At 49.5% G+C, this 20,702-nt stretch overlaps 3 protein-coding genes and 1 pseudogene across 3 annotated transcripts; 3 read left to right on the plus strand and 1 right to left on the minus strand.

Moving 5' to 3' along the window:
- Window positions 1–825: 825 nt before the first annotated feature.
- On the plus strand, window positions 826–6,212 carry LOC101756824 (tRNA-dihydrouridine(20) synthase [NAD(P)+]-like). Its single transcript, XM_004976273.3, has 10 exons — window positions 826–1,051; window positions 1,748–1,853; window positions 2,282–2,420; window positions 2,591–2,699; window positions 2,786–2,922; window positions 3,554–3,690; window positions 4,034–4,140; window positions 4,304–4,431; window positions 4,829–4,919; window positions 5,814–6,212. The coding sequence occupies exons 1-9, from the start codon at window positions 1,007–1,009 to the stop codon at window positions 4,881–4,883; spliced, it is 963 nt and encodes a 320-aa protein (XP_004976330.1). The 5' UTR covers window positions 826–1,006; the 3' UTR covers window positions 4,884–4,919; window positions 5,814–6,212.
- A 907-nt stretch (window positions 6,213–7,119) lies between these two features.
- On the minus strand, window positions 7,120–9,562 carry LOC101757238 (L-type lectin-domain containing receptor kinase IV.1). Its single transcript, XM_004976274.3, has one exon. It carries the CDS (start codon window positions 9,431–9,433, stop codon window positions 7,430–7,432), a length of 2,004 nt encoding a protein of 667 aa, XP_004976331.1. The 5' UTR covers window positions 9,434–9,562; the 3' UTR covers window positions 7,120–7,429.
- Window positions 9,563–11,056: 1,494 nt separating this feature from the next.
- Window positions 11,057–13,392, plus strand: LOC106804437 (L-type lectin-domain containing receptor kinase IV.1). Its single transcript, XM_014805531.2, has one exon. The coding sequence runs from the start codon at window positions 11,057–11,059 to the stop codon at window positions 13,100–13,102; it is 2,046 nt and encodes a 681-aa protein (XP_014661017.1). The 3' UTR covers window positions 13,103–13,392.
- Window positions 13,393–14,362: 970 nt separating this feature from the next.
- LOC101757631 lies at window positions 14,363–19,517 on the plus strand (annotated as a pseudogene).
- Window positions 19,518–20,702: the final 1,185 nt, after the last annotated feature.

A 20,702-nucleotide genomic window follows, 5' to 3' on the forward strand; every position in this document is an offset into this window, starting at 1 on the left:
CCATCAAATATCCCTCAAAGAAGAGAGTAAGCCAGCATAGCTTTCATCACCCCGTTTGGCGCATTTTGCTACACAAACAATATCTTATGGACTAAATAATGCAGGGGTAACGTATTCACGCGCTCATCCAGATGTGTTTAGAGAAGCAACTACATCTCTATATAGAAGCTTAGGTAGACGATGTTGTGGTCAAAACAAGAAATCCAGATGATCTAGTCACAGACTTAGAAGAAACCTTTGCTAGTCTCCGAGCATTCCAGTGGAAACTCAACCCTACTAACTGCGTTTTCGGTGTGCCTTCAGGAAAATTGGGGGCAATAGTGGTATGCTATCGATTTCTCAGTGGAATGAGCGAGTTGTTTGGTTTTTGTGATGGTTGTGTAACACTAATCACACTATTCGGCTGCAGTTGTGACGAGGACCTTGCTTGCTTCACACAGAAAGCTTCAAAAGTGGCGCTGCCGCATTTCGCTGTTGCTTGCATTTATCCCGTCGGTCTCACGTCAACTTTTATCCCTCTCCGAATAGGCAAATCACTGCACAATTACATGACTCAAAAGTTTCGTTAAAAATTACTGTGCACCAGAGCCAGCCAACAAACGGGAAAAGCAGCTTCACATGTGCACAAACAAGCACACAACAGTCTCACAGAGACACAGCAGCTTTCTGAGCCAGCAGACACAGGCCTGATTGTAAGGTGGGCTAAAAGGTGGCTTTGACATCAGCAACCGGTTGGGCCGTATCGGCCCAACCATGCTTTTTAGCAGCCCGACTGCCCGACCCAACCAAGGACGTGGTGACAGACGATTGCGAGGAGACCGGAGAAGACACGGTGCCCTTGTTCTGCTCCCTCCCACACACAAGCGAGCGCGTGCGCGCCGCCAAGTTTGGCTTTATTCCCCCACAGCAGTTTTCCGCCGCGGACTCCTTCGCCTCCAAGTTTCGCGGGGAGGGTGTAGTCAGAGGCGGAGCAGTTGCCGTGCGCGGCGGCACGGCGACGCGGGGGATGGAGTACCGCGACAAGCTGGTGCTCGCGCCCATGGTCCGCGTGGTAACAACTCTCGACCCGAGCCCCTCCCACGAATCCGTCGTCTGGATTTACTTACCCGTCTCCTCTCCGGGGGCATATGACTTTGGATTTTAGCTTTAGTCTCAAGCTTCTGGATCTCTAGATTTTGGGTCTCAGCTTTATTATGAGCTTAGTTTGATTCCACTCGATTTAGAGCTGAAGCTCTACGCTTTTCGTTTTATGTTAGGAAGTGGAATATGATGAGACTAAGTTGTGCCGTAGTAAGCATGCTGTCGGATAGATGGCTGTAGTAAGCATGCCACTAGATTCTGTCTTAGTTTTCGCTTTTCCTGCTGCCAATGAAGGAATGAAATTATGAGCCGAATCAAATACATTTTGGGGGGTTTATTTTTGCCCCTGCTAAATTAGGGCACTTTGGTTTCTTCTCCTGTTTTTTCCGTGAAGTTTGTGCATGGACAATATCATTTAGTATATGAATAGGCACCATTTTTCCGTACCAATAAATTCCCAATTCCCATGCTTCCGTTTCTGACATCATAGTTAGTCATTCACAACTTCAGAGTAGCTGAACAATACCAGCACCCGCTTTAGCATGGGTCATGTACTCATGTTGTACATCTCATGCCTTTGAAGTTTTGGACTTATCTAGTCTGTGTGCTTGAATTTTCTTTCCAAACTTACTCTTTGCCGCCTTATTTTTGTTATTTATCTTTGCAGGGCACCTTGCCATTTAGGCTACTGGCTGCTGAATATGGTGCTGATATTACTTATGGGGAAGAAATAATTGATCACAAATTCTTGAAATGCGAGCGCATTATAAATGGTATTATAGTTCAATTGATATCTGCATTTTGATGTGGTCTGTTGGTTCTACAGCTATCTCCATTGCAGTAGCAGTTTGGTCTGTTCATCAATCATCAACTGCTGTTAAGATCTGATATGTTGGGTATCGTAGTATTGCAAATAACTTTACCCCCATAATGTTGCATCTGAAGTTGATAACTGGATATGTTCATATTAAATGACTCTTGGATGATTAATGTCCTGTAATTTGGGATCGGGGAAGGATCTGACAAATGGCTGGATAACTTTATGATGTGAAGAGAAAGCTATTTTACATGTGAAGATAGGGCGTTTTCGTAGCACTTCCAGTAGTTGCCTTCTTTGTTCCATCTGTTGTTTAGCTTTGTTGGACTTGCACTGGGGCTGTATAATTCACACATCCTAATCATGTTGCAAATTGTTTGCCAGAATCTCTTGGGACTACTGATTTTGTGGAGAAAGGGACTGACAATGTAGTTTTCCGTACATGCCCACAAGAAAGGGGTAGGGTTGTATTCCAAATGGGCACATCACATGCTGTGAGGGCACTTAAAGCTGCTGAGATTGTGTAAGTTTTGTTTCTGAGACCTTTTAGTATCCAAGTTCTGAAGTAAGCTAACATAAATGCCGTGTTTGTTCCAGGTTTGGTACATAAACTTGTTTGATGTGATAGCATTATATTTGTTATCCTCTTGTGCTTTGCATATTTCTTTAACCATAGTATTTTATCCACACCAGGTGCCATGATGTTGCTGCTATAGATATCAACATGGGTTGTCCAAAGTCTTTCTCTCTTAGTGGAGGGATGGGTGCTGCATTACTCTCCAAACCTGAGCTTATACATGATGTACTTGTCTTAATTGTTCCTTTTGCTTTTTCCACACCCCATATATCCACTTCGCTTACTCAGGCTATTCATAGTATACAATGTAGATTTTGACAACATTGCGGAGGAACTTGGACACAACAGTGACATGTAAAATCCGTCTTCTGAACACACCTAAGGACACTGTGGAATTGGCACGAAGGATTGAAAAAGCTGGTGTTCCTGCTCTTGCTGTGCATGGAAGGTAATGACACGTAGAATTCTACTTTTGAGTTGTGGTAGTCTGGTAGATAATTGCAAACGTTAGAAGTGTGCAATTTGCCACCTGCATTTTTCAGTTATGTCCATATGTCTTCCCAGCTAAATTCCTGAGTTTATGTTTCTGAATACTCACTGGCAGCACGAACGAGGTGGTTAGGTTGCTTTCCCCCGCTTGATGTGGGCGCTGTCCCATCTTGGGATGGGTGTTCCAGTTTTGAATGAATGGGAAAGGTCCTGCCCTTTATTTGTAAAAAGGATTCAAAATGCAAAAGTTATTCATATGCGCAGCTGCAGAGTTATTGACTCATATTGTCATTATAGTGTCTGTAGTATGTAGCTCAATTCTTTTGGAAGTTCAAGTTGTATGACTGTCTGGTACTCTTGCCATGAAACTGAATATAATTCTTTTTACTATAATAATGAAACTGAATGTGATGCAGGAGAATGTCAAATATAAATGTCATTTTTGTATGCTCTAACTTTATTTTTTGGATCCATGTCAATCTTTTTGGGTAATTTCCTTCCCCAGACCCCACCTCCTCTGGTAGCTTTCAGCACTGAGTAGGCCCTTTTATAATTGGTTTCCCTTATTTTTGTCGTCCTTGAAACTGCAGAAAAATTAAAGACAGACCAAGAGATCCTGCTAAGTGGGATGAGATTGCGGATGTTGTGTCAGCACTGTCAATTCCAGTTATAGCTAATGGAGATGTCTTTGAGTATGAGGATTTTAAAAGAGTTAAAGATGCTACAGGTTTGTGTTTCTATTAACATCATCATTTGTCAGTTTGCTCTGTTTTAATTTTTCTTCACCTCTATCAGAGTATCAGTTAACAATTTTGAACTGCCTTTTAATATGCATTTATTTGGACAGCCATGGTACTTCAATTGTTTCCCAAATGCTGCATGACATTAAACATTAGCCATAACTTCATTATTCATGATGAATAAGCATGCATGTAACATGATTTCTGAAAAACTCTGAATTTAATAATACCTTCATCCTTGATACTTGTGTTGCTTAAGGTGCATTGGCAGGATCATTGTTTCTTGTTATTATAAATCATAGTTGATATCTTTGTTCCCATAACTGTTAGGTGCCGCTTCTGTTATGGTTGCTAGAGGTGCCATGTGGAATGCCTCTATCTTTTGTGCCAAAGGAAAAACACCGCACGAGGATGTCAAAAGAGAGTATGTAAGAAAGGTATTTAATTTCACTGCCGTGTTTGTTTAGAGGATGTCCTACTCATTTCGCATGGGTGCAAAAACATTTCAAAACTTGTGGGTCTATCGAAGTTAGGAGTTACATGTTTTTCTGTTTCCATCTAGTACTGACATCATATTACATTGTAACTCTTTGGGAGCAGAGCATATTGTGGGACAATGATGTGAAGAGCACGAAACATACCTTGAAAGAAATGATAATGCACTATTCTTGCCTTGAACTTCCTGAAGGGAAAGGTGTTATAAAGTGTGACACATCAGCAGATTTAGCGTAAGTTCATCCAACTTTCATCTGTTTTCTTTTGCACATGATGTGTTCACTAAGGAGTATATTTTTACATTATTTATCCATCTATGCTACTTGGAGGTTTGCAGCTCATTACTAGTTTTCTCATTGATAATGCTATCCAGGTGTTATGAGGTCCATTTGTATTACTAAAACATTTTTTTGTTATTCCACGGTTCCATCTATCTGGATCCAAACCTTTTAGATGCTAGCAATCCGTTCAAGATATGTTTCTGATACACTATGACAATTCAGCAGGTTTTTTTGTCTAAATATTTGTAAGATGATGTTTTTTCATGACATCACATATTCTGCAACATGTGCTGTTCACATATCCTGCTTGTCAGTTCATCTTAATGACCAATTTCTTCTAATGTTTCAGGAGACTATACGGGGAGGAGGACTACTATAACTTTGTTGTTTCAAATAGGAAATGAACACAATTTGATTTTGTGAGCCCTCATGTGGACCAGGTATCTATTTTCATGTACCTTGAGTCTAGAGGTAGTGAAAAAGGAAACAAAGTATTCTAGGAAATTGATGAAAATTATAGTTTCATGCCGAAATACGTATTCCTGCTAATAACAATTACATGCACAAATACGCATGTTTGCTGACCAGGATTTCAAAACTTAAACTGTATCCGTTCTAGTTGCTTGGCCAGGTAGCCTTTCTTAACAGTGTCATGTTAGCTGGTCTGTATACTGTATAAATTTGAGGTAGAGGCTGTGTCTGTCCGATATTTATCAAGAAGACAAGAACAGCGAAACTTAATGGTATTTTCCCCAGAACCAAGCAAAACTGGTGAAACCTGGCTGGAATTTGAAGAAAGATGATGTTCACTATATATATGTTAAATTGTGGATCAGAGGTACCCACATTGTAACTTCAAAGGGTATTTTAGTGATAGACAGTAAAAAAAATGCAATAATTCAGTGATCCTTGGGACATGGAGTAAGGCTCTCGACTTCATGAATGAGTGAATCTATGTCTGCCTAACAATCTTAGTCTTTCTGAAAAATGTACTACTAAGAACCTGTACCGAATATGTGTCTCTGAAAAATGTATTACCAAGAACAACATATTGTAATGTAATGACTGAGCTCAATGTATAAGTCCAGATATTCCCAGCATTAGCTGCCTTGAGTTGTACTTGAGATATAACTGCGATCCTCTCTTAGGAATGGCACTCCTTCCCGTGAGTAACTTTGGATAGAAGTTTGGTATTTTAGCTCCAGCGTGGCTAGCGTAGCTTGCAGTCTTGCCTTGGAAATGCATTGCGATTTTGAATTCTTCTTTGGGCCTGTTAAATTATTAATGATGTTTTTCGTTTTTATTTGCCATCTAAGCTGAGATTTATCTTGCAGCTTCTACTTGGATTCCTATCTCACTTTTATTAATGGGATTCGGAGGAATCCATTCTCCCACCAACGAACATGAGGTTTGCCATTTCGGCGCTGTCTGGTCTAGGTCCTTTGGTTTGATGAAGATTTACAAGCTGTCGATATTTCTGTTGTACTGGTACTAGATACATCCATACCTGGAATTAAGAAAACACCATATTTTTTGAAGCTCATGCTAATTTATTTGCTACTACTTTAGAGCATGGTAATTCTGTCATGTATTGTTGGTGGAAATAGTATGGTGTTTTTTTTTGAGTAACAAATATTGATATGGTGGCTGTATTGTTACAGTCTATGGTGTAACAAATATTGAAGGTTTCCATGATATGTCTTTGACTGGCATTTAGCCTGGCTCTAATTGCACCTCACCTCGTGCAGTATGCTACTGTCTTTATGCGCCTTAACTTTAGAGGGGAGGTGTTTCGGCACCTTTACTCCCCAAGACAGTTGTGGTCTGACACTTGTTGCTATTAAATATAGGTATGTCACGTCTAAACAATAGATACTAATTAGAAGTATTAAATATAGGTTAATTACAAAACCAATTGCATAAATGAAGGTTAATTCGCAAGATGAATTGATTAAGTCTAATTAGTCTATGATTTGACCATGTGCTGCTACAGTAAATATGTGCTAATCATGGATTAATTAGGCTTAATAGATTTTTCTCACGAATTAGTCATGGCTTATACAATTAATTTTATAATTAGTTCACATTTAGTCCTAATCCTTCTAATTGGTATCAAACATCCGATGTGATTCGAATTAAAAATTAGTCTATGGATCCAAACAGCCTTGTTCAGTTGATCTGGCACCATGTCGTATCATTTATCTTGGTGGGGGCTCCAATCTACTTCACATGCTCTGTATCTGCGTCTAGATAGGTAAAGTCTGCATCAGCCATGACATCACAGATGATTATAGTGACATCTGCATCGCATGGTGTTCCGCTTCGACAAATCCGCAATATCGCATTCATATAATTTCTGCGCATAGACCTATTATTGGTGTGGATGCCATCTTCTTGATACCCAAGATGCAGAAATACCGTGCAAATCAAGTAATGTCACCCAAGAACACTCGAGACCTAACTTTGTCGACAAGCCAAACCTAGCGTTCAATTCTCTTGGACCGAAATGGCTACAGACCAGAAAATCGTGTCGAAACCGTCACTACGTGTGTACCGGTGAGTTCTGAAGTTTGGTTTCAAGGCTTATGCAATAGTATACCTTTGCTCCACAACAGTTTGTCTTGAAAATGCCTGATTAAGTTAACAATGTACGAAATCCTCAGGCTCCCTTATAACTACAAGCAAAGTTCAGTCGCTCCCTCATGTGGAGCGGCTTGGGACTTGGGGGATCAAACCTCAATCTCCAGCTGTGGTCACTGGTCAGTAATTTATCATCTGAACATTATGCTACACCGAGCACATCTTTACATTCAGGTCATCCACACTATATTCTGGGGCACTACTACTCTACACATAGCAGGTTCTGAATTTGCATTCTCGAATAGGGGGGAAAGCCGGAAAGGGTTCGAAGTCTGAACTAGTAATTCCAGCCAATTGACGATCAAGACTCTCATCTCCCTCCGGAGAGGTCAGAGATGGTGCTGGCGCCCATCGATGTCATCGGGAACGACATGATGTAGGGGTCGAATCCCTGGTCCTGCATGAGCGCGAGCATGTTGAGGCCCTGGTACGTTGGCGACAGCTCCGGCAGCGGCACGTCGCCGTCCAGGTACTGCACCACCTGCCGCATCCCCGGCCGCGCGCCGGGCAGCGGGTGCGAGCACAGCAGCCCCAGCCTCAGCACCAGGCTCGCCTCGCTCCCGACGAAGTCGCCGGCCAGGCGCGGGTCCACCGTGTCCGTGACGACCCCGGCGCGCCACCGCTCCAGCACCCAGTCCACCAGCACCAGCCGGTTGTCGCGCGCGTCCTGCACCACGGGCTTCCGCCCGCACGCCACCTCCAGCATGAAGGCCCCGAATGCGAACACGTCCGACGCCTTGGAGGCCTTCCCCGTGTGCCCCAGCTCCGGCGCCATGTACCCCATGGTGCCCACCACGTGCGTCGTGTGCGGGTCGGTGCCGTGGTCGTACAGCCGCGCCAGCCCGAAGTCGCCCAGCCGGCCGTTCATCTCCTTGTCCAGAAGCACGTTGCTGGCCTTGATGTCGCGGTGCACCACCACCTGCTCCCAGTCCTCGTGGAGGTAGAGCAGGCCGGACGCGACGCCCTTGATGACGCGGAATCTTTGCCCCCAGCTCAGGGGGATCTTGCTCCGGTCGTAGAGGTACTTGTCGAGGCTGCCGTTGGGCATGTAGTCGTAGACGAGGAGGAGCTCGCCCTTGCGCCGGCAGTAGCCGAGCAGCTGCACGAGGTTGCGGTGCCGGAGCCGGCCGATGCTGACGACCTCGGCCACGAACTCCCGCATCCCCTGCCTGGACCCGTGTGCCACCTTCTTCACCGCGACCTCCACCTTGGACGCCAGGACGCCCCGGTACACCCGCCCGAAGCCGCCGATGCCGAGCAGCCGCTCGTCGCTGAACCCGTCGGTGGCGTGGTAAAGATCCTTGTACGAGAACCTGTGCGGGCCGAACGTGGCCTCCCACTCCTCCTTGACCTCCGCGTACATGCGCCGCCGCCGCAGGAACGCGAAGACGGCGGCGCCCACCGCGAATACGAGCGCCGCGGACGCTATCGGCAGCACGATCTCCAGCGTCTTGGACCGCGGCTTGGGGAACGTGACCGGCAGGGTGGGCAGGGAGGAGATGTTGAGCGCCGGGGCGGCGCCGTCCATGTTGAAGCTCCAGCCGAGCACGTAGTGCCGGCAGAAGAGGATGCCGGACGCCGACGAGAAGCCGACGTACGCGGTGTCGCCGTCGATGACGGAGGAGAGGTTAACGGTGGTGGAGAGCAGGGGCTTCCTGGGCCGGGCCACCTCCAGGGGCGCCATGCTGACGTTGACCTGCATGGTCGGGCCGTCGAAGTCCACCCACACCTGCATCGCCTTGCGGCTCACCAGGCTCATGTTGCGGAACGCGCCGGTGGCGTCGTCGTAGTAGCCGGCGTTGTCGGCGTCGACGGAGTTGAGCCCGTTCACGTCGATCCCGACGTGGTTGCCGCTCATGTCGCTGAACTCCGAGTTGAGGATGGTGTCGAACTCGACCGCGAAGAGGTGGTTGGTGGCGTTGCCGTTGGTGGCGGAGCTGACGAGGCCGAGGAACTGGCCCGGCAGCGCGGATGTGAAGTTGCGGCTCTTGGCCACCACGAACGCCATGCCGTGGCTGCTGAGGTCCTCGTACGCGCCGATGATGCCGATGACGAAGGCCGTGGAGAAGGACCGCATCGCCGTGCCGTTGGGGGTCCGGTGGAACCGCAGCGGCGCCGGGTAGAAGGCGTGGCCCTTGAGCTGCTTGGTGGCGTTGGTGAGCAGGAGCAGCCCGTCCGGCGTCACCGTGGCCATCCCGTCGAGGGTGAGGTTCGCGCCCTTGAACCCGTCGAAGACGAACTGCTCGTCGGCCGCCGTCGCCGCGGGCAGGAGCCCGCCGAGGCCGAGGAAGAGCAGCAGCACGAGCAGCGGCATGGCTACCAGCCAACCACTAACCTCGAACAGTTGGGGAGCAAGCAAAGGCCGGCCGAACGGTTTGGCTCTGGCTTGTCAGTGCTCCCGGTGTTTCTTTAACGTGGCCGCCGTATGCGTCTTCGCCTCTTTGGGCTCTGGCAGTGTGTGAAGCTGACCAGATTCGCACGTCAGGGAGTACTTAATCCTCATTACTAGTCATCAACACCTACCTGCCGACCCTGCCGTACGCGCGGATGGTGAGAGGAGTAGGAGGGGTAAATAAATCTCTTTTCGGGCCGTCGCTGTCTGAATTACCTTGCGGAATCATGGTGCCATTGAAGAAACAAACAACAGGCGTGGTCGATGGTGTGGACGCGCGCGCCCGTGTGCCGTGATGCGGGTGCCTTCTTCCTCGGTCCCCAGCCAGCCGCTGATCGGGATCCCGGAGGTCAGCGGGCAGCCGCAGCGTCAAGCCGTCAACGTTTCCGGCCAGTTTTCTCGCGTCCCCACGGATGGAAGTCGCCGGGGACGACGCGACTGCGGGACTCGGAGGACGCGATTGCGCGAGCGCAATCACTCCATCCTCTCTCGGCCGTCCACCTGCCGCCGCCCCACAGGAACAGGGCCACTCTGCGGCGGCTTGCGCTGCCCTTTCGTGATCTGATCGTCCGCTCCCACTGGCCCCATTTTCTGCGGTGGTTGGAGCTCGAAGAAACGCGAGTCGTCCTCACACTGATCTGCCGCGAGATTTTAGCGCCTGTATAATATGTCAGTCCTTTTGACCATCTGCGATTCTAGATCATGTCGAGAAACCTTAAACAACCTGGCTTGGGCCTTGTTTAGTTGTTGAAGTTGGGAGGTGCCAAATTACTGTTACAGCACTGTAGCACACTGTAGCGTTTCGTTTGTATTTGTGAATTATTGTTCAAACATTGACTAATTAGGCTCAAAAGATTCGTCTCGCAAAGTACAACAAAACTGTGCAATTAGTTTTTAATTTCGTCTACATTTAGTACTCCATGCATGCACCGCAAGTTTGATGTGATGGGGAATCTTCTTTTTGCATAGTGCCAAAGTTGGGAGTTGGGGGGAACTAAACATGACCTTGATAAGGAGGCAAGAAAAGGGAGCAGCGCAGAGTCAAAAGGGACGCAGCCCACCAGACGACACCAACCCAATTTACGCACGCTCTCTCACCCGGTACTACCTGCTCTAATCCCTCCCGTGCTGTGTGACACTTAACCACTCACTCACTGCTGTCATCGCTGGCCAGGATATTTTATCGGGCATTTCCTTGACTTGTATCAGCACTGTCGTCGAAATTCAATGGGACGCGCTTGTCGCCCTACCCTACCCGTCCGGTCCGGTAAGCAGACATGTGCCTCGTACTGTGATCGTGCACGGGTCCGATGCATCCCCGTCACCAACGCCCCTCTTGAATTCCGATCAGGCGGCCGTGTTGGACAACTAGTCCCCGTCGGCCGCCGGGGTCAAAGCATCGCCGTCGTTCACACCCAGACATTACGAGACACAGAGGGCCAAGGCGGAAGCTCAGTCGTGAACTACTCTGCTACTTCTTCAATCCAGAATCGCTTCCGTGGAGAGACAGCCCGTCTTGCAGCTGCCGTGACGAGCCGGTACGCGATGGGGCGTCTCCGCTTGCTCGTCCTCCCACTCTCCCTCCTCCTCCTCCTCGCCGCGGCCTGCTCCGACCATGCGACCGTGCTGGCCGCCGAGGAGTTCACCTACAACGGCTTCGGCGGCGCGAACCTCGCGCTCGACGGCATGTCCGTGGTGGCGCCGAACGGGCTCCTGGTGCTCAGCAACGGCACCAGCCAGATGGCCGGCCACGCGTTCCACCCGGCGCCGGTCCGCCTGCGCGACGGCCCCGGCGGAGCCGTCCGGTCCTTCTCGGCGGCGTTCGTCTTCGCCATCGTGTCCAACTTCACCGTGCTGAGCGACAACGGCATGGCGTTCGTGGTGGCGCCCAGCACCAGGCTCTCCACCTTCAACGCCGGCCAGTACCTCGGCGTCCTCAACGTCACCGACAACGGCAAGGACGACAACCGCGTGCTCTTCGTCGAGCTCGACACCATGCTCAACCCGGAGTTCCAGGACATGAACAGCAACCACGTCGGCGTCAACGTCAACAGCATGAGGTCGCTGCAGAACAACAGCGCCGGCTACTACGACGACGCCACGGGGGTGTTCAACAACCTCAGCCTCATCAGCCGCCAGCCCATGCAGTTCTGGGTCGACTACGACGGCGCCACCACAAGGCTCGACGTGACCATGGCGCCCATGGGCGTGCCCAGGCCGAGGAAGCCACTCATCTCCGCGCCGGTCAACCTCTCGGCGGTCGGAACGGACACCGCCTATGTCGGCTTCTCGGCGGCCACGGGCGTCATCTTCACGCGCCACTACGTCCTGGGCTGGAGCTTCGCCATGGGCGGCGCGGCCCCGCCGCTGGACACCTCGAAGCTGCCGTCGCTGCCGCGGTTCGGGCCCAAGCCCAGGTCGAAGGTGCTGGAGATCGTGCTTCCGATCGCCACCGCGGCGTTCGTCCTCGCGCTGCTCGTCGGCGTCTTCCTGTTCGTGCGGCGGCGGGTGAGGTACGCCGAGGTGCGCGAGGACTGGGAGGTGGAGTTCGGCCCGCACCGTTTCTCGTACAAGGAGCTCTACCACGCCACCAAGGGCTTCAAGAACAAGCAGCTGCTCGGCACCGGCGGGTTCGGGCGGGTGTACAAGGGCGTGCTCCCCAAGTCCAACCTCGAGATCGCCGTGAAGAGGGTGTCGCACGACTCCAAGCAGGGGATGAAGGAGTTCATCGCGGAGGTCGTCAGCATCGGCCACCTCCGGCACCGGAACCTCGTGCAGCTCCTGGGCTACTGCCGGCGCAAGGGCGAGCTCCTCCTCGTGTACGACTACATGTCCAACGGCAGCCTCGACAAGTACCTCTACGACAAGACGAAGCCCGTCCTGGACTGGGAGCAGAGGTTCCACATCATCAAGGGCGTCGCCTCCGGCCTGCTGTACCTCCACGAGGACTGGGAGCAGATCGTCATCCACCGCGACATCAAGGCGAGCAACGTGCTCCTCGACGGCGACATGAATGGCCGGCTCGGCGACTTCGGCCTCGCGAGGCTGTACGACCACGGCGTCGACCCCCAGACCACGCACGTCGTCGGCACCATGGGCTACCTCGCCCCGGAGCTCGTGCGCACGGGGAAGGCCACCCCGGTCACCGACGTGTTCGCCTTCGGCGTGTTCGTGCTGGAGGTGACCTGCGGGCGCCGCCCGCTCGGGTGCATCGCGCCCGACGAGCAGAACGTGCTGCTGGACTGGGTGCAGGAGCACGAGCGCAAGGGCGCGGGTCTCGACACGGTGGACCCGCGGCTCTGCGGCAAGTACGACGCCGACGAGGCCCGGCTGGCGATCAGGCTGGGGCTCATGTGCGCGCACCCGCTGCCCGACGCGCGCCCCGGGATGCGGCAGGTGGTGCAGTACCTGGAGGGCGACGCCCCGATGCCGGAGGTGGCGCCGACGTACGTGAGCTACACGATGCTGGCGCTGATGCAGAACGAGGGGTTCGACTCGTTCGCCATGTCGTTCCCGTCCACGGTCACGTCCGGCGTCAGCCCCGTCTCCGGCGCGTTCTCGGACGTGTCCGGCCTCTCCGGCGGGAGGTGATCGATAGGGCGGTCGCTGTCGTAGTGACGAAAGAGCACTAGTTTTTGCGCGTCGTGGTGGCGACTTGACTTGGAATTTCCTGTAACATAGTTGTACCTCGAGTCGGTAAAACTCTAGCAGTACAGGTTTAGTACCGGTAAGAACTCCAATAACCGTGAACAGTTTTAGCTTGATGTAACCCTGGAAGTGCGACGTGCCAGGCAGGAGCGGAACATTCAAACGTCATGAGAAGCATCAGCGTCACGGCATCTAGAAAAGAGAAATGGACAAACTTGGCTATCATATCTGTTGACCTCAGTTGACCTCGGGAGTCAGGGCAGAGCCACTGACACGGCGACGGCGGCCCGGCCGCTGGCATCGCACTCGTGGCCGCGGCGGGCGGTACTTGACGCCGTGCTTGTCACGATGGCGGCCAAAAGATGGCCGCGACGGCCGTTGGTTTCTTCCGGCATCGGGCCGCGCGAACGGGATAGATAGCAAGAGCCAAGAGACGCGCGCGGCCGGGCTTGGCTGCTGCGTCCGCTCATTTGTGATTCGTGTCCATCCATCCATTCCGTTCCAGCACACACTGACACAAACGTGGTTGTAATGGATCCCTTCCAATGATGCTTCGTTGGCTGCCTGCTGGCTGCATGCTGTTTTGTTTAATTGACTGTTCTCACCAAATTCAGATAAACAATTCTAGAGATGGTTTGGTGTTGGAATTTGGGCGTGAGCATGGAGATTTCTAGCGAGCAGGGTCCGTACAAAAGCCAAGGGTCTAGGTCTTGACATCGTCCTCATGCTGATAGCTCCGTGCGATTTTTTACAGGTTTTATTACTTTCTGTCAGTACCAAGAAACCTGGCCACACACGATTGCCGCGTACGCAACCAAGGTGACCCAGACCCAGGAATCCTGGTGCAGGAGCCGTAATTCTGGTTGGGCTTGAGAAATCGACAAGCCTGACAAAGTTTTGCCGATGCGTGCCATCTGCGTCTGACTGAAGCAATTGACGGGGGATTCAACTATCCCACATGTCGCAAAGATTTTTCTGGGACTCGACAGCACGTCATGTGGGTCGCGTTAAACAATCCTAGCTCGACTTCTCGAGCATGTGGTAGATCAGTAGATGGCCCTGCTATCACATGCTCACTTCATCGGAACAAATTGGGAAGAAAGGACAGGTACAGTCCCAGCTACAAAGAAGCCCAGCCTGAGGAGAGACGTCGGGCCTGTTTGCGCTCCGTGACCTGGGCTACAAAACTGGGCCAATCTTGGGCTGCACGGCCCACAACTCGTAAGCTGATGCCGGCGCACCGGTCGGTCGCCGGCAGGCGCACGCGCGGCGGCTCTCTCGGCAGCCTGCGCGCAGGCCGACAGCGACAGGCACAGGCAGAAGCCGTTCCCGAAGGAAAGGTGCGTGTCCGGCTGGCCGGGCGGCGAATCATCGTCCTCTCGAATCCCGAAGGCTTAGGCGCTAGCAGTTCCTCCCCTCACGCCCGCGCCGCCCCGATCGGAGAGGAGGAAACATGGACGCGGCCGTCTCGAATCCGTCGATCAAGAGGTACACCGGCGGAACCCGCCCTCCTGCCCCACTCCAGTTTCTGCCACCAGGCGCCGAGCGAGTTCTCCCCGCCCGCTGATTCCGTGAGTCCGTCGGCGCTGCCGCGCCGGGTGCGTTCAGAATCGCGCTGGTCACCGGGGGAAACAAGGGGGTCGGTCTCGAGACGTGCCGGCAGCTGGCGACCAAGGGGCTCAAGGTCGTCCTGACGGCGAGGAACGAGGCGAGGGGGTTGGAAGCGGTCGAGGCCATCCGGCGCTCCAGCGGCGCCGCCGAGGTTTTCTTCCACCAGCTCGACGTCACCGACCCCTCCAGCGCCGCCCGGCTGGCGGATTTCGTCAGGGGCCAGTTCGGGAGGCTTGACATCCTGGTATGGCCTCCCCTTTGCATCTCGCTTCGCTCGGTGATGTGTGCTCCATGAATTTGGGGAAGTGGGAATCGATGCTGTTCCGATATACTATTGCCCCGGCTGATTTTTTTTTGACTGAATTTGGAGAGTAGCAGAGACACCGGCAGAGATATGCATTCCGTTTTGCTCTTTCTACTTAAATTGAACTTGGTACTTTAACATATAGAAGTGGCAACTGACCTCATACTCTGTTGTGCTGAATTTTGTTTTAGACAATCAGCAGCATTCCCAGCAAGCTGGAATACTTATAAACTCTATTCTCAATGCATTTTTTTTTTGCTTCAAAGTTCCAGAAAACCAAGTATTGAGTGAACTTACCGTGCACCTTATGCGTTTCTGATTTATCACACATTAGTGTTTGAATGAAGTGATTGTTCACTGAATTATTTGCAATGCATCATCATCACTTTCTCGTCTTGTTGCATGTAGATCAATAATGCTGGGATTTCAGGTGTTGACAGAGATCCAGTTTTGGTTGCCAAAGTCAAGGATCAGGTACCCTAATGTAGCTGTAGTTGCCTGTTTCTATAGTTGTTTCCTGTTTGTCTTTCAAGAGGTTGAGATGTTATGTGGTAAACATCTTCGTTTGAGATTGACAATCCTTAAGTTATTCAATTCGGCCAGCCAGCCACCATGTTTCAGAAGTGAATTGCATGTTGGACTGTACCTTCACCTACAACCTGACTATTTACTGAATAACATGATTATATATGTATGCAACACTAAGAAAAATAGAAGTATCTGTTTGATTGAAGAATAATAAATATGTTTATGCAAGGATAGGTTGAAAGCATGGATGTGAACCAGAGAGTTGAATGGATGAGAGAAAATTCAAAAGAGACATACGAGGAAGCTAAACAATGTATGAGGACGAACTACTATGGTGCTAAGATTGTCACAGAGGCACTACTTCCCCTTCTTCAGTTATCCTCCTCTGGAAGAATTGTCAATGTTTCGTCAGGCTTTGGACTGCTGAGAGTAAGTCCTGTAAATATCAAAGCTATTGTACACAGGTCATTGTCAACAATGTTTTGCCAGAATATATCTGCGGTAGCATGCTTGAATGCCCCCCCTTTTGTTTTGAGTTTTTTTTTTCTGTTGCACAACAACCAATAGCCTTTCGGAGAAGCATTCTTCTTTGTGTCCACATTCCACAATTTTCTTTCAGTGCAACTTGTAACGTCTTATGCAGATGCAGGCACCAGCAGATTTTTTTCTTTCTTTTTTTAATGGTGGTTTCTATATTACTACAAAAATTTAAGTGATGTCACTGAACATTTCTACTGGGGGTTGCATGCAATAAAAATGTACACTTTGTTTTAGTCCACTTCCCTTGTTCTTGTTCACTTCCAGTTAATGAAGATCGTACCCTTTCTTTTTGAGCAGAACTTCAACAGTGAAGAACTTAGGAAGGAGTTCGATGACATAGACAATCTTACTGAAAAGAGACTGGAGGAACTGTTGGATTTGTTCCTAGAAGATTTCAAGGCCAACTTACTAGAGGCACATGGGTGGCCAACAGGTGGATCTTCAGCCTACAAAGTTGCCAAAGCGGCCCTTAATGCATACACAAGGATTCTTGCTAAGAAGTATCCTACACTGCGTATCAACTGTCTGACACCTGGTTATGTCAAGACCGATATGTCTATGCACATGGGAGTATTGACACTTGAAGAGGGTGCTCGCAACCCTGTGAAGGTTGCTCTCTTGCCTGATGATGGGCCAACTGGTGCTTATTTTGATCTGAATGGGGAGGCATCCTTTGTGTGATCATATTATATATGATCATATCTCTCTTAGTTTCAGAATAAAAGAAAGAGTTATAGAGTAGTTGGTGCCCATAAGTATTGTAGTTTGACTTGTGTACTCAAACTAGCACGCTGAGTACATTGTAGAGCTCCACACCATGATTCCTCATCTTCTGTATGATCTCTCTCGTTTCATATTTGCAATGTACCACTGATCTCTCTGGAGAACTTTGCATATTTTCAATGGACCACGTTTGGCATGTTTGGTCGCACTAGTTCTTTACATTTTCCCCTGAGAGGATACTACTTCCTTGTTCATACTGCTGTGGGCTGTGGCCTCTGTTCTGGTTTGTTGTCTAGATGGTACCATATAGTGGTTGAATGAAGCATCATCTTTTTGACTTTTCTAGAGATGACGGTGAATATGTTCATAATCACAAAGCAGGAGAGAAATTACATGACTAGTTCTTCCTTTTTTGCTTCCAGAAATTGGTTAAAACAGAATTTATTGCTTGAGTTAGTGAATATTTGTAGGGAAGTTGGTGGTCTGTCAACAAACTTATCAACATAAAGAGCTGCTGATACACACAAATGCCCGGTTGCTCACTGTATCAAATTTCAAATTAATCTACTTGTTAAAAAACAGCAGTGAATCGTCTTTAGGAGTGTAATGACCATTTTATTTGGAATGTTCACAACTAGGTCAGGCTATTCTGTATTGTTTTCTTGCTTGCTTCTGCATGGCGTCAGTGCTTACCTGCTATAGCTTGTTCTTTGGTCCTTGCCTCCTTGGTTCAGATAGCGACAGCTAACAGCTGCTTCCTTTAGTCGGTTTATTTATGTCTTTATTAGGCGGCTATCCACAGAATATCCAATTTCAGCGATCTGATGCTGCCACCTTGATTTGTCCCAGATGAAAAAAGAAACAGGGACTTGTCCTGTCATCTCCGTTAGAAATGTCCCACGTGAACCTTTAATCTGATCTTGGCCACGCGTGATTTCGCTACCATCTTATACTAAATAAAAGAGTATAAACATGAGAGGCACATGTAGCCTCCTTTTCCCTTTGTTTTAACCTGTTGATAAGGCCTGCCAGCACCAGGCTGACCAGAGAAAGTCATCTCCTAGTGCCTTGTTTGACAAGAGCTCGTGGTGCACGCTCATGGAGGGAGGCATCTCCAGTTTCCCCGTCCCAAGCACAAGGTATGAATCCTCGCTCTTACCATGTTGTCTTGCTACAAACTTGATGAACTGCGTACAGACTCACAGAGTCATGGCGGTTGCATGCCAGGATCGCTGTGGTCACCGGCGGGAACAAAGGGATCGGGCTAGAGGTGTGCCGGCAGCTAGCTGTGAATGGTGTCACCGTCGTCTTAACGGCTAGGGACGAGACGAGGGGCGGAGCGGCCGTTGAGAAGCTCGGGGAGCTGGGGCTTTCCAGTGTCATTTTCCACCAGTTGGACATCACGGATGCGTCAAGCATTGCTAGGTTAGCCGATTTCTTGAAGATCCGTTTTGGGAGGCTAGACATTCTGGTAAGTCTTCTTCCGAAGGTTTGCAATGGCCGCAGTGGTGATTGGTTGATGAAGGTGCTCTGTTTGTAGATTAATAATGCTGCATTTGGTGGCGTTGAGTACAACCGAGATCCTGCTTACGCGTCAGTAACAAGCGAAGAAGAGGTGAGATTTACATCTTCAGTTAATCAAGGTTTAAGCAATAGATGTTCTCATGTTCACTTTTTCCTGATGGTTAAAGCAATGTTTTTAGTGGGCCATGTTCATTCATAGGGACATACTGAACAATGTTTGTTGTTGATGCGTGTGACAGCTGTGTGGCATGGATAGGGACCAGAGGCTTGAATGGTTGTGGAGAAATAGCCGGGAGACTTATGACGCTGCAAAGAAAGGTCTGCAGACAAACTACTACGGCACAAAGCATGTGATCGAAGCCTTACTGCCTCTTCTGCAAGCCTCCTCCAATGGAAGAATCGTTAACGTTTCCTCCGACTTCGGGCTGCTCAGGGTAACTTCTTTTGATCACGCACTGTTCCAAATTCCAATCCAACGCCAGCGCATCATTATATCATAAACATTGCTTATCCAATCTCCGACCCAGCCTTCTCTAGTACTGATGAAACGGCGACACAATTTCTTCCCGGTGCAGTTTTTCAGAAACGAGGAGCTGAAGCAAGAGCTGAACAACGTCGGCAACCTCACCGAGGAGAGGCTGGACGAGCTGCTGGACACGTTCCTGAAAGACTTCGAGGCCGGAAAGGCGGACGCGCGCGGGTGGCCGGTAGCATTCGCCGCATACAAGGTGGCCAAGGCGGCCATGAATGCGTACTCGAGGATCCTGGCCGCGAAGGAACCCGGGCTGCGCGTGAATTGCGTGCATCCCGGGTACATCAAGACCGACATCACTATGCACTCGGGGCTCCTGACGCCCGAGGAAGGCGGGAGCAGGGTGGCGAAGGTGGCGCTGCTGCCGGAAGGCGGGGTCACCGGCGCTTTCTTTGAAGACGGGGAGGAGGCGTCGTTCGTGTGAAGTTTGTGGTGATTCAGAATAAGGAAGAGAACCATGAATTGAAATGTTGAGCACGAACAGTAGATCTCATGTGCAATATAATAAGTTAGTAACAACATTTTGATTTTTCACAGCTACTTCCTACTTGAGGCGTTTCTTGGCATGGGAAATCACTTGCAGTATAGTTCAGGTCCGCGACAGCGCTGGCATATATTTCGGTTTTGGATCAGTTTGTGGTTTATCCAGCTATTGGGTTTCTGATGGTACCCTATTTCTGAGGGGTCAAAAATCAGCTAAGCGTTGAGAACTAAAAATATCCCGTTAAAAATCATCCAGATCAGATGATCATGCTTTGACTCTTGCGCCGTCGTCTCCCTCAGACGCGCACCACGTGAACGTCCTATCTCGTGTTTGTGTTCACATGTAGGAGTCGTAATAATATTCTCTCCTGCGATGTTCACGTGGAATCTATCTATGCAAAGGGAAACAGCCAAACCACGAAACTGCAATCGACATCGTGGTCGGTGCATTGATTCAAGCGAGCCATCTCCATTACTTTTTCGAGCTGAGTTCGTGGAGCATGCTCATGGTCCGAGGGAGAGCCATCTCCATTCTCCAGTGACCCAAACACGAGGCGCATCTGCATCTGTAGGCTTACAGCAGTTTGCACGCCGCGTTTGCCAGGATCTGAGACAGTGTACGTTGTATGTTGTCGATGTGGTGAACAGGTTGATGGATGTGGACCGCAGCAGGCCGGCGCGGAGCCAGATCGAGAAAAAGCCCAGGCTGTCCAGCAGGCCTGGTTCTAGAAGAACAAAAAAGGCCCAGCCAAGTCTTAGGTCTAAAATAAGGCCCATTGGATGGGTGGTTTGGCTTCTGCTAGGCACGCACACACAGCACATAATTTTGTTATTTTTATTTTACGATTTTGCAGAAATAAATAGCCAAGAAAATAGACATCTACCGTACCGCCGGATCAAACGGCGGAGCTATCGTACCGCCGGATCAAACGGCGGATGTAAGCTACCGTCAGTTGAACCGGCAGTAACTTCCCTCGCACTTTCAAAAAATCATAACTAATTCATATGAACTCGGATAGAGATATAAAGAAATTATAACTAATTCATATGAACTCGGATAGAGATAAACTTTATATGAAAAAATTGTAGATCTGAGATCTACAACTTTTTTGTTTAAACTTTTTTCATTTAGTGTCATCCTGATGTTCAAATAATCGACACAAATTTTAGGTCTAAAATTCAAATTTTAGATCTGAAACTGACCAGCACATGTTCAAAAAATCATAACTAATTTATATAAACTCATATAGAGATAAATTTTATATAAATATTGTAGCTCTCGATGAGATTTACAACTT

This window comes from Setaria italica, chromosome VII (assembly GCF_000263155.2).
Source record: "Setaria italica strain Yugu1 chromosome VII, Setaria_italica_v2.0, whole genome shotgun sequence".
Classification (NCBI taxonomy): domain Eukaryota; kingdom Viridiplantae; phylum Streptophyta; class Magnoliopsida; order Poales; family Poaceae; genus Setaria; species Setaria italica.

Excerpts from the sequence above, each read along its gene's own strand:
- LOC101756824 (XM_004976273.3), top strand. The coding sequence starts at position 1,007 with ATGGAGTACCGCGACAAGCTGGTGCTCGCGCCCATGGTCCGCGTG. Across the intron at positions 1,854-2,281 it reads ATGCGAGCGCATTATAAATG|AATCTCTTGGGACTACTGAT; the intron begins GTATTATAGTTC and ends ATTGTTTGCCAG. Across the intron at positions 2,923-3,553 it reads GCTCTTGCTGTGCATGGAAG|AAAAATTAAAGACAGACCAA; the intron begins GTAATGACACGT and ends TTGAAACTGCAG.
- LOC101757238 (XM_004976274.3), bottom strand. The coding sequence starts at position 9,433 with ATGCCGCTGCTCGTGCTGCTGCTCTTCCTCGGCCTCGGCGGGCTCCTG.
- LOC106804437 (XM_014805531.2), top strand. The coding sequence starts at position 11,057 with ATGGGGCGTCTCCGCTTGCTCGTCCTCCCACTCTCCCTCCTCCTCCTC.